This window comes from Pangasianodon hypophthalmus, chromosome 27 (assembly GCF_027358585.1).
Source record: "Pangasianodon hypophthalmus isolate fPanHyp1 chromosome 27, fPanHyp1.pri, whole genome shotgun sequence".
NCBI classification, from domain to species: domain Eukaryota; kingdom Metazoa; phylum Chordata; class Actinopteri; order Siluriformes; family Pangasiidae; genus Pangasianodon; species Pangasianodon hypophthalmus.
This window is the reverse complement of record NC_069736.1, coordinates 13,381,137-13,394,621: the sequence shown is the minus strand read 5'-3', so window position 1 is coordinate 13,394,621 and position 13,485 is coordinate 13,381,137. Positions and strand designations below refer to the sequence as shown.

At 39.3% G+C, this 13,485-nt stretch overlaps 1 protein-coding gene across 8 annotated transcripts in view; it reads right to left on the bottom strand.

Annotated features, from left to right (window-relative positions):
• Positions 1-13,485, bottom strand: part of specc1 (sperm antigen with calponin homology and coiled-coil domains 1) — an 88,243-nt gene that overhangs the window by 8,213 nt on the left and 66,545 nt on the right. For all 8 annotated transcript variants that reach the window (XM_053230608.1, XM_053230610.1, XM_053230612.1 and 5 more), the window contains one exon: positions 12,477-12,579. In XM_053230608.1, the coding sequence (XP_053086583.1) occupies positions 12,477-12,579 (103 nt within the window). The remainder of the gene's footprint in view (positions 1-12,476; positions 12,580-13,485) is intronic.

The following is a 13,485-nucleotide window of genomic DNA, read 5'->3' as shown; positions in this document are numbered from 1 at the left end:
TCCAAGTTTTCTCCATGTGGATCTAGCTTCAACAGGGCTTTAACTGAACCCAATTATCGATTAAATCAGACCTGCACCTAAACCTTTAAAACTAAACAGTAACCTTGCTGTTGCCATAATAGTGTTTAACACGCTACATTCACACACTAGCACTTCATTCCTGAAGAATATGAGCACGTCCGTATAATCAGACTTGAGGCAAGTTTGGAAACAATTAACACTAAGTCTATAATAATACTTCATTTGTTTCATTAGTATTCCACCCTGATTGAACACTGAATTAGGTTAACAAATACAGAAATATGTTTGGATATCCAGACATTTAAATAATAACACCTATCCGTAGGCAGATTTGCAGAGTACAGATTACAGTTTGTGTGATTTGATTAACCCTGGTGAAGTGCAGCTTGTGAATGGTTCAGCTCTCAGTGTCATGAATGTCACTGAGGTTCCTGAGAGCTCTTTTACCTGGAGAGCCATTATAAACATTAAGCGTGGAAAGGATGAACAGGGAAACATGTTCCGCTGCACGTTCTCTCTTTCACGCACACACACAAAACAGGGCTGGAAGGGGGGAAGATGGAGCAGGATAGAAGCGGGGGCGTTGTGTAGGAGCTCTCATATGATGTCATACATTTAAAATGAGCGTGTGTCTGTATGACAGGAGGGAAGAGAGGAAAGAGCGCTAGTGCAACCGGGGGAATCGAGATGGATTGCACGTGCTGGACGTCACACTCCTAACTCATTGTCCTTTGCTAGACTTCCTGTCCCTTTTTGTATCTCCCTGTGCAGTTGTTGCTCTGGTATGTGTGTGTTTGTGCATGGCTGAGTTTGGGAACCGGGCAAGAGGCCAGCTGTGGCTCTCCTGGGTTTAGTGGCTCACACACTTCATAAAAATCACTTGAAACACCCTGTGATGTTGGGTTCTGAGGGATCTTCGTTCTCAAAGCCACTATCAGCAATGAGTTGATAAACAAGGATGTGCTGATGAGACTTTCTAAGATCAAGCTTCCAGGGGGGTGAAGGGTCTCATCATTGAGGACAGTCAAGCAAAGCATGAGAAGAATCCTGTGAACACACTGTCACACTCTTGATTAATCTTTCGCAGCAGTACCGGATTTCTGATTTATTTTACTGATCTTGACTAGCTAAGATTGATGTAGTGCTGTGCTAGATGAATGACACATAAATGGGATTAAATGTCAAACCAAGACACCTGAGTAATACTGAAGCCAAGGAACTGCTTCATGTTACTGTACATTTAAGCAACACGTGACAAGTGACTGACAAATTTATTAATTACCCTTGAGCTCTGTTCGTTTAAAATTGTTACTGAAAGTGAAATTATACTAAAAATTTGTTTTTAACATGAAACTTTATGTGCTTGGCTCATTTCCTCTATTGAACATGACAAATTATTTTCTGGTCCATCTGCTAAATCCTTTTCATAGTTATATTACAGAGAATGACCTGAAAATAAAACTGATTACAGAAAGTGGTGAAATAATAGACACCAACTGTTTTTGGATTTTACCCCAATTTCTCCCCATGCTCAGTCCCACCAACCAGTCAGCTCTCTCATATCATATGAAGGGTGAAGGCTATCACATGCTTCCTGTGAGACATGTGAAGCCAGCCAACCACATCTATTACACACTCAGAGGAAAGTGATAACCATCCACATCCGTATACATGAGCTCATTGCTGTTGCTGTGATTGACAGGTGAGGGAGAGAGTACACCATCCCTCCCACCCAGAGGCTCTTGGCTACGGATGGCTGTGGCATCGTTAGGGATTCTAACTCACGATCTCCAGACATCTGTTTCACCACTCACGTTTTACAAAAATAAAACAAACAGGTGAACTCCCTTTTGGTAAATTATCTCCAGTATCATCAACAGTACAAGAGGTGTGGTGACCTGCAGATTTAGTGATTTTAGAATAGGAATGCAACACATTTCCAAGTGAAGGAGGGGCTCATACAAGAAAACCTATTTTTATTCACCCATCTCTCTCTCATTCTCCTGTAGATAAGGAAGACCCGCACAGGCCTGTCTTGGAGGCCGACATTCTTTACATGCCTGCACCATCTGACTCTCTACCAATCCTGTGTCCCATAATCATCAACAAAACACACACACACACACACCCACACACACACACACACACCCACACACACAGACGCACACACCAAAGGGGGTTAAATGAGTGATGGGGCTCAAGTGTGTGTATGTGTGTGGTACAGAAGTGAGGTGGAGAAGCACAGAACTACATCCTGGTCAGTGTGACCCGTGTTGCTGTGTAATGAAACCGACATGTAGGGAGGGGGAGAGAGTGAGCAGGGTCTGCAGTGTTAAAACAACAGCGGCTTCGATCAACATGCTGAGACTGGGCTCTGAAAAGCAAACACTGAATCCAGTGACAGGAAGTCACTCTTGGCCCGCTTATGTGAGATAAAAAGCATGAATATGGTGATTTATGGTGATTTTGCGGATGCAGTGTTCAGGCAGTGAGATAGCAGGCTCTGTAAAAAAAAAAAAAAAAAATTAAAAAAATGTGAACCTTTTGTAAAATGTGACATTTTAAACAGAGCTAAAGTGTCCTTCACAACAACCGGTGTGCATGTTTCAGATAAACAACTTCAAACAGTAATAAAACGTACAGATTCTACAGTAGTAAACAGCACTGTTGTCTGTCCCAGCCCACTATAGCTACACTTTACCTTTATATACTCAATAAAATTACAAAAAAATCATATGCATTAATGTGTGAATCCATGCTTGAAAATCTTATGCTTGAAACATCCTTTTCCATGAGTTTTCCACTATAGGTTATGAAAAATTTACAATCAACCAACCCTGTTACCTGAAGACATTCCACCCTATGACATATTTGGACCATTCCACAAATCAAAAGTTCAAAAGCATATTTTTCACATTATCTGAATTTCCTGATCATGGGAGAAAGAAATTTACTTCTCTCATTCTTTTTTCCTTATTTTTCAGTGATATTGTTATACGGAGTGACTGTTATAGATTGAAAGTAAATAATTACATTTAAGAAAAATCAGTTTTAATTAAATCACTAAAATGTCATTAATTTCCTGATCCTATTAGCATGGATGCTAGCTAACCACCTTTTGTGTATTTGCTAATTCAGAAAAACTCAACCCTGTTTTAAGAGCTACAAGGGCTGAATGTCATTCCAGTTGTGGAATCACCCGATTATACCCACCCACTTTTATCCAAATGATAGCATTAGGCTGAAGCTGACAGTAAAGTGTACGGTAGTGCCATTAGTGCTTCCCATTGTCATTTCCTCAATAAAGACGAGGCCTTGGCAGTGTAATTGCAAGCGTGTGGCTTTGTATCATCTGTTAATGAAATTTCAGACTATTTATGCTCCAGCAGCTGACTGAAATTCAGATCACTTTGGGTCTAAGTGTCTGACTGCACACACTCTTACACACACCGATGAAGTGCAAATCAACAAAGAGATGTAGAATAACTGCAAAAGCACCTTCATACTACCAATTATACATTATGCCTAATTTATTATCCTATAGTGTGGGTAATAATAATGGTTAGGTAATAATAATAATAATAATAATAATAATAATAATAATAATAATAATAATAATGTGCTCAAAGTGCTATACAGTTTGAAGCAAAATAGAAATTAAGATAAATTAAAAAATAAATAGAAAAAACTTTGAAATCAAATAAATAATAGCAGTGACAAAGAATAAAAATAATGACAATATAAAATATTTTTTAAAAAGAATTAAAAAGAAGTGTGTAAAAATAGAATGAAATTGTAATAATTAAAATGATATAAAAGTGCTATAAAAGTGCAAATAATAAAAGCTAGAGAAGTGTTCCAAGTGTTTTTTTTTTATTCAGTGATAGTGTTACTACTACATAATGATCTAGAATAGTGCATATGTATGTGATTTGAGACATGATGGTAGTTTGTTTTTTCAGTTGAGGAGACGGTGTCACATGGTGCTACACTGCCTCCACTATTTACATTGGTATAGCGGCACGTGTAAGCGTCACGCTAATTTCTGAGGACGTGCACAAGCCAAATGACTACAGGACATACTCGGTGGCCATCTTGCATTTTTTCAATTCAGTGATTGATGGAGCTCGATGAGTGTTTACTGGAAATGTGTTCCAAATCTTTGGCACATAAAAATAAAAAGCTTTTTCGCCCCCCCCTTTTATGTTTCATACGACAGTGAAGAGGAACTCAGTGCTTATACTTGACCCTTAAGACAAACAGACCTAAATGGCTAAAATGAAGCGTGAGTTTAAATAATGCATGCTCAAATAAATAAAATACACCAGCCAAATTATGTGAGTACAGGCTAATAAGGAAAAGTCAGCAAAGCTTCTGGTCACTTTAATTAACTCTGTTTGTATCATGAGGTGATATCAAACAAATTGTGTTCGTACAGCAATTACATTTCCTGTCTACTGAATGAACACACACACACACACACACACAATACCTGACATGTCCCAGGATAGTTTGACGCTGTTATTTAACTGGGAAAGAAATCACATTCCATGGCCATGTCACCCAGTCAATGGCTGTAAGCGAATAAATCGATGAGACACTCCTTATTGCCTACTCCTGAGTACACATCCAATCTTTATCTCTCTGGTGATGTCTGAAATAAATGATGTCATATCCTCTTGGACACAGGTCCCCTTTTCTGCAAAGACACACTAAATATATAAATAGTGCAAAGCAGATTTAGCCTGTAGTGTCATACTTTGTGTCAGATGACACTTCTTAATGAAGCAGCTTAGTGGTTAGCGCAATGACGCTATCTGTATCTGTTGTCACGGCATGGCCTTAACCAGAATTAAATAGGAACCCTATCACTATGCCGTCAGAAACACTGGAAAACCAGCAGATGTAGATGTTCTATTTCCCAAAATATAAACAAACTAGTAGTAGCCTAATTTAAACCACAGCGACCCTGACCAGGCAGCTTCTAAAGGCGCAAATACACTTCACTTTCATCACACGTACGTGTGCACACTCAGCTGCTACGCAAGTGGCATTGTTCGCAAGCTTGCTTGCGTATCTTATAGCGTCCGCTACATGGCATGTCAGAGTCAAAACATTCCTGTCCATCTGGTTTCCAAGTCGAACTGTACTGCTTAGCGATTTCATACACAGCCACGTCAAACAGACTGCCGAGTTTTGTTTCTCTTTAAAACGTTCTGCTGTTGACGTGATTGTTGCCATGATCCCAGTCTCATATTAAAAACCCTCACTGCACATTCAAAAATATTTACTTATCTAGAAAAGCCAGAAGACTGGTACTTAAAACAAACATTTCGCTAGGAGAGGTTTTTAAATTCACAAACGAACTGTAATAGGAAAACTGTTAGTGTTACTACTACATAATGATCTAGAATGTGCATACGTATGTGATTTGAGACGTGACTTTAATTTGTTTTTCAGTTGGGGACACAGTTGCTATAGCGCCATGTGGATGCATCATGCTAATTTCTGAGGACATATCCAAGCCGTATGACCACAGGACATACTCGGTGGCTATCTTGCATACATATAACTCCCACAGGTCTTTCTTTGTCCTGCAAGCTTTATATCTGACCTGTCGTTTACTTCCGCATGAAAGTACAAACAACTTTTTTATTGTATCCCAATGTACACCTCCAGTCTCAACCAGGTTTCTATGTGAACTTTTCTGGCAAGCTTTCTTAAAAAACAAACAAGAAAAAAAAAGAAAAGAATAGTGCACCTGTTATTTGTGTATGTTTAGAACATTGTACACACCGAATAATGTATTAGTATTAGGTTACATCTGTAAAGCTGCTAAAACACAATTAAAGCAGCATTGTGCTTAACTACTGGCTGTGATAGCTTGATTCTTACTGGAAATGTGTGACTCAACATAGCTTAAGGGTGTATACCAGCATTCAGCCTTGATACTTTCCAGTCGAACATTACAGTTGCCATCTGACACGTTTCTCCTTCTTCTTAATGTAAATGCAGTTCTGCTTCTGAGCTCGGAATCTACATTGTCCTCACTACTACCACAATAGTCTTGACCATACACACACACACACACACACACACACGCACACACACTTCTAATCGACTGACAGCTACGATATTTGTACTGATATACAAGTAGCCAAGATATTAGACACCCTGCTTGCTAACAATCTGTGTTTGGATTTCACTGGGTCTTCAAATATGTTTGTGTTGTGAAACAGAAAGCTGTCAGCACACCTTCCTTCTTTTGCAAGATGAGACGTAGAAAGAAGTGCAGCAAGAAGAGTCTGACGTGAGGAGACTCAGAGCTGTGAATCATTGGAGATGCCAGACGAGGACAGAGAGGGAGAGACAGCACAGCGACACAAATAACGTGAGCTGGCACCCAGTGTCTGTGCGAGTGCAAGAGCTACAGCAGCAGTTTAACAGCTATTACAGCAGATGGCATGAACTCAGGGTTGAGAATGGATTGATTTATGAGCGGGTCACTATGAGGTGTAGAGGATATTCTCAGCTGAGGAACACCAAGTGTTCGGTGATAAAATAAGTGCTAAAGAAACTACAGTTGGGGCCATGTTACATTACTGCTAAAAGAGGAAATAGTAAATATGATTTCCCCAACACATCTGAGTGTGAAATACAAGTCGTAAAAATAGTGGTTTATATAAACTGAAGATGTGAACGTTTATAGTACTTTTATTTTTATTTAAGGGTTTTAAAAAAATCAACTTTGTTACATTTATTTTTGGGGAAAAACGTATATAAGGCCAGATATAGTATACTACACTGTAAGAAAATTTAAAGAGTTTTTAAATTTTTAACAATAAAGCAATTATAAGCACCAAATGCTTTAGTCAGCAGCAGCAATGTCTAAGACAGTGGAGACTGATGAGCATCCCTGACCCAATTTATCAGCTATCTTCAGTTTTAAATGCTGCAAAGGAAACCACCTAATGATGATCTGAACCTGTTGAGATATTAGTTTTTCACAGCTCAATATCAAACCTGCGAAGGCGTGTCCAGGTAAGCCATTAGCTAGCTGAGTAAGCTGGACTAACTAGCGAGATCTTTTGAGGATTTGCATTATGAAAACTCTGTATTAAACTTTACGTATCACTTCAAGCTTCAGTAGCGATTGTCTGTTGCGTTAAATATATCTCAGTGCTAGAAGCTACTGAAACCCCAGCTGCATGTGGTTAAGTTAGCTAGCCAGCAAACATTACCTTTCTTTATATACTTTCTTTATATGTAATCGAGGTGGTGTTCACTTTAGTTTAGCTAACATAATTGTTCTACAAGGTGTTCCTCAGATATAGAACAGTTTCGGATTAGCTGTGTCAGTTGGAGATGTTAAAAGGTCATTAGTAAAGTAATTACTCAGGGAGTTTTTCAACAGACGACTTGTTTACTCTTACGGTAATGTTCTTGAGCTCTACTTTTACTTTTACTCAAGTCTGTGTGCTTGGTACTCTTTGCACGATAAGTAGCACTTGTTGTTTTGCTACAAAAAAAAAAAAAAAAAAACCAACCTCAAAAATAAATAAATAAATGACATGACATGTTTGCGGTGCTGTGATAGTGCATTTTGGTCCTGAAATAAACAGATGTGCCATGAGTGAGATGCGTGAAGAGTTGAATAATTCAGAATAGAAAAGAGTAGAGCACAGAACACTGAGGTTATAAACATCAGACCTCTAGTGCAGCAGATGGACAAGAGTGAATTTCCGAGCTCGGAAGTGGACGTCATGTGACGCAGTGATGTTGTGCTGCAAGGTAAACATCTGTGCTAGCAGTGTCCCTGAACAGACCTCTTATACAGATCTCCAGATCTCAGTCTAGGGGCATGTGTGTGTGTGTGTGTGTGTGTGTGCTTTAGCGGGAACTGTTTTTGAGGAATCTGTTACCTTGGTATCTCTCTCTCTCATATTTCCCTTGTGGCGTTATGACTCAGATTTAGTTTTGTCTAAGCCTCGCTCCCCCACTGTTTCCCAAAGGCTTGCTGCTCTATAGAGGTTGCTGATTTTTAGCTCGCATTTTGAAATTTTTAGATCCAAAGCCTCCTCCCGGCAGCGCTGTTTATATTTGTGCGAGAGAGTGAGCGAGACGTGAACAGCTGAATCCTCTGTTTGTACGAGCAGCCTGGGTCCCCTGTTTTCTTTTCTCATTGTCTTCATCCTGAACAAACAGCGGGCCTGGGTCTTTCTTTTTTGTTCTTCAGCTCCGCACAAGAGAAAAGAAATGAAAGCGACCTAAATAAACTGGATCAAAGAGATATAAATACACAGTGGGAACATGATTTAGGAGATTTTTAGTTTTTTGGCAGTAGATAGGATACACACCTCAGACATGATTGAACTTTGTACTACAAAAACGTTCTTTAACCGTTCTTTAAATTCCCTGGATTTTGTTTGTGTTCAGTGACTGAAACTGTGCCGTGAGTTGAAGTTTTTTTAATGGGAGGGCTATTAATAAACTTCAACTCACGGCACGGTTTCAGCTTATACTTTTAATTATAGCTACATCCTACAGAACCCTTACCCATGTGCCTGTGTGCATCCTCATTAAACCTGCATTGTTCACTCTAACCCATTTTAGCATCCCGTTAATAAAAACCCTTCCTGATCAATGGCTTTGGGGGAAATGGACATTTAAACGTGAGCTACGTGCTTGCAAACGTATTGACATGCTGCTAATGCACTAAGGGCAGGTAGTGTTTTGTTTGTGTGTGTGTGTATGTGTTTGTGTGTGTATCCGTGTCTCCATTTCTGGAGGGATAAACCTTAATGTAGATTATAGCCTTGGTCAAGCCTGCCTCACTTTGTTATTTACCTTCTGTCAATTTGCCTGTGATAGGGTGGCTGGTTTGGTCCTCTAGGTGCAATGCATCTGCCATGATCGCTCTCTCTCTCTCACACACACACACACACACACACTCACACAAATCATAAATCATACATGACCAAGCTACAACAGCCAGGTTGCCAGTGACCCTGACATGATTGTTGGCATCAAACTATAAATGACAAAGAAAACACAGTACATTAAAATAACATGTGAGTATTCTGACAGGCAGTAAACACAACCAAACTGAAGCAGTATAAATCTCGTTGATGATTCAGTGTTTTGCTCAGGGATCGTGAGAGATAAAAACACTCGTACAGACAGACAGATAGATATCTAAAGCGATGTTCCAGTACATCCTTTTGCTTAATTTTTCACTGCTCTTTACTGATGTGATCACATGAAATCACCCTAGCCTTTGATTTGATGAGCTGACTAAAGAGAATGGCATGAGTTGTGTGCCCTCTCTCTCTCTCTCTCTCTCACTCTCTCTCTCTCACTCCAAGTCAGGTGACTACAGTAAAGCTTCATCTGATCCACACCTCTTCTGATCCAAGTGCAACATTAGTAGAGTTGTGTGTGTTGTTGACTGATGCTGCCATCTTCTATATAATTTAACCTAATAAGTAGCTTTAATATCAACTTTATGCTGAGAGGAAGACAGGAAGCACTTGTCAATGTGTGCGTTCCGAAAAAAAAAAAGAAAGAACGGTAATGTCCGATGAGTCATACAGAAGTTGTTTACATTTGCGGGTTTAAATGTCAAACAGTTTATTACAGAGTTTGTACAAAGTCAATCATTAATTATAGCATGAGCACAGGATATGAAAGAAATCATGGAAGAAAATACAAACAAACTAACAAACACACAAAAAAACGCAGCTTGCCATGTTACCGAGAAACCAGAAGTCCTTAAGACAGTCCAGTGGCAGAAAGCTGTTACAAACCTAAATGTTAAATAATCATCTCCTTACAGAAGATTTCACCATAACAATGATTACACTTTTCTTTGTTTAGTAATAACACATATTTTATCTCATTATTATTAGACTTAGATTATGTGGCATGTCCAGGCTACAAGTCCCTGTGTAAGCTGTTACAATAGAACAACAATGCATTAGAATGAGTGCATTAATATAAACAGCACTCAGGTATAAGGATTCTTAGCTTCCTGAAGAGGTTCTGCTTGAACCTTCTCTCAATATTATATAATATCCCGTTTCTATTAACAAATGTTTTCAAATTGTGTTCAGATTGATTTTTTTAGTCTGTAGTTTTCATGTTATTCCACTTTGCTAAAAGTTTATTAATTAAACTGGAGCTGGAGTCTATCCCAGGAACACTGAGTGTGAGGCGGGAATACACCCTGGATGGGACACCATTCCATCACAGGACACTATACACACACACACACACACACACACACACACTCATTCACACCTAGGGGCAATTTATCTTAGCCAGTCCACCCACTGGAGGTTGGAGGAAACCAGAGAACGCACTGCGCCACCGTCTCAGATGATTCTAAATTTAATCTTGTACTTTTATTAAATAAGCTTTTGATACAGTATGGGCACATCTCTCTGTCTGTCTTCTCCCCACCCTGACAACAGGAGGAAGAAGAAATGATTTGAATAAGTCTGTTATGTCTATGCGCACACACGCATGCTTAGAAATTGTTGATCGTCGTAGAGAGGAGTGTGTAGAGCAGCACTGTGATGTCAATCTCTGCATGTTAGATGCCAATTAGCGGCTGTCCAGGTCCCTGTTCAAGCTATTAGGCATCAGTGTGAGAGGGAATAATCTTACAGCTAATGACCCTTATGACAGAGTCATGGACGAATGCTCTGACCTTTTCCTCAGCACAGGTTGAGTTCTGGTTCAAGTGAGCAAGTGTGAAAGGAGAGCCGGCCCGAGGCCACAACTGTTCTCCAGATTCCTAATCTCTGCTTTCTTATCTCTGTGCCTTTTGACTTTAATTTGAGACGTATGCTCAAATCAGGCATATGAAGAGGAATAGCTGTAAATGGACTGAGCACGTGACAGACTGTAACAGATGGTCTTTATTAAAGTTAAAGGTTAATGTAATCTGGTGCTCTCCATGCTTGCATTTGCTTTTTTCCCCCCAGGTATAATGTGACTTATTATTGGTTGTAGTGAGGCTGTGTACATGAAACTCCCCCAGCTACCACCAAAAAAAAAGCCAATTACAACGATGACAATGGCATTTTCCGCACTTGCAAAAAAAAAAAAAAAAAAACGTGTGAAGTGTTTTCAAATTCAGCAGGAAGTGACTCATACCTACACACTCACTAACCTATTTTATCTGTATGTCTCTTACCTTCCTCTGCTAAGTTCAGTATTTCATGTTCTTAGTGCAAGCAACACTGGATTTCATTGAGAAGCTGAGAAAGACTCTGACTCCTAAGTGAGACTTTAATTACAAAGCCGCACATGGAAAAAATGCACCAGCAAATAAGCTTAATTATGGTCGATAATGAAAAAAAAACCCCAACTATTAGCTTAATCTCCTTACTGCATTCCAGAACCAGCAGGACTGACTATTACACCTTTTATAGGTGAGACTAGGTAAGAGGACAAGGTGAGGACAAGGTGAGGACGTTTTTTTAAAAAAAAAAAAAAAAATCTGTATACTAAGTTCCATGCTTATACATACTACTCTCAGTGCCCTGTTTCTTAAGCAAACAGGAAAATCTCACAACGCATTAATTAAAACACGATGAAGCATATAACAGTAAACAGATGTTAAGCAAACATTTGTCTTGTGATCTGGTAAACCCACTAACTAGAGTGACGTGACATTATGAAAGAATAGAATCTCCAGAGCATGCAAAAGATGACTGAACCTTTCTCAGGGCAGTCTGCCTTAGAGCAAAATCATCTTACTGGAATTCCTCTTCTTTTTTTTTTTCTCACAAAGAATAGCAGTTATTCTTAGCCATCGACCTAAACATCTATTTATCCTCTAATATAATCATGATGGAAAAGGGGAGCAGGAAGGAAGAAATCATAATACATACATACATACATACATACATACCCATCTTTGTTTACCAGAGGAGACTATTAGTGGAGCTAAGCGCTTTAGCTCTTACACGTGAAGATGTTAGAGGCTCGGCTTTAATCCCCTTCGGCCTTATCGAGGCTATTAGCACATGAGGAGTCATGGGAACAAATCCTAACACACCATAAAGTGCAGAAACAGCACAGCTGCCAAACTATAGACCTAAACGCTAATAAATGTACACAGCTCCGCTTTGAAATACAATGGCACTGCTAATGATTTCACACAGTTTCCCTGTTAATGGCTTTGTTCTCAAGCACAGGGAGAATTTGATGATCCTCGTCATTATGTAATTTCACATAGATTATTTTTGACTTGCACTTAGGGTTAAGTGATCGAAAATAAATTGTTTGTTAGCATCAAAAGCATGAATGTGACTGCGAGTAGTTCTTGTGTGAATATTTAGAACAAAATAACTGAGGGAGAGAGAGAGAGAGAGAGAGAGAGAGAGAGAGAGAGAGAGAGAGCAAGGGTGATGTGAGGGGAAGAGGTTACAGCCTGTGCTCCTTACCGGATAGCCTTCTGTTTTCTTCTGGCACCACTTCAGTAGAGCGTTCCTCTTAGATCCCCCATACTCCCGCGCCAGAGCGGCCAGAGGGTCTGTTCTTTCCACACTGACACCAGGGACACCCACACACGCACACACACACACACACACACACACACACACACTGTCATTCACACAGCATCTGTAGATGTTTAAGTGCACTTAAAGGAAGCTTATTTGAATTTATGAACGTGTGAGCCTCTCTCTCTCTCTGTGTGTGTGTGTGTGTGTGTGTGTGTCCTAATGGATACATGAATGTGTTCATCATGTATATTATGATAGAGTTAGAGCTTGTGTGTCCAGGTGTACAATACTGTGCAAAAGTCTTAGGCACATGCAAAGAAATGCTGTAGAGCAAATATGCTTTCAAAAATAATGAAACTAAATGTTTCTACATTAAAAATAATATAAAGAGCAGTAAACAGTAATAAAAGAAACAAAGTCAGTATTTGGTGTGATGTTCCTTTGCTTTAAAAAAAAGTAGTAGTAGTAGTAGTCTCAGGTACAGTTTGTGCAGTTGTATAAGGAAATGAGCTGTAAGTGTTACTGAGCATCTTGCAGAAGCAGCCACAGCTCTTCTGGAAACTTTGACTGTCGTACTTGCGTCTTATTTTTGCAGCAAAACCCCAGCAGCCTTCATTATGCTTTTTTTGTCTGAAAAGTGTCTCTTATGTAATATGCTGCTTTCTTTACTGACATACAAACATTTAATTTTGTGCTGGAAAACTAATGTTTGGAAATCTAAAATGTTTTTGTACTGAATCAATAATGTAGAAGTCAGAAAATAAAAATCTATGACAAAGTTTGTACTAAAAAAAATAGGGTGCCTAAGACTTTTGCACAGTACTGTATGTGCGCCCTCTGTGCCAACTGCTCCCTCCTTTTATTGATGTAAGAGTGAAAACGTGCGCTTTAGAGCGTGACAGGATGAAAAATAATAAGTATGTGTGATCTTTGTGGGAAGTGTTGAAGA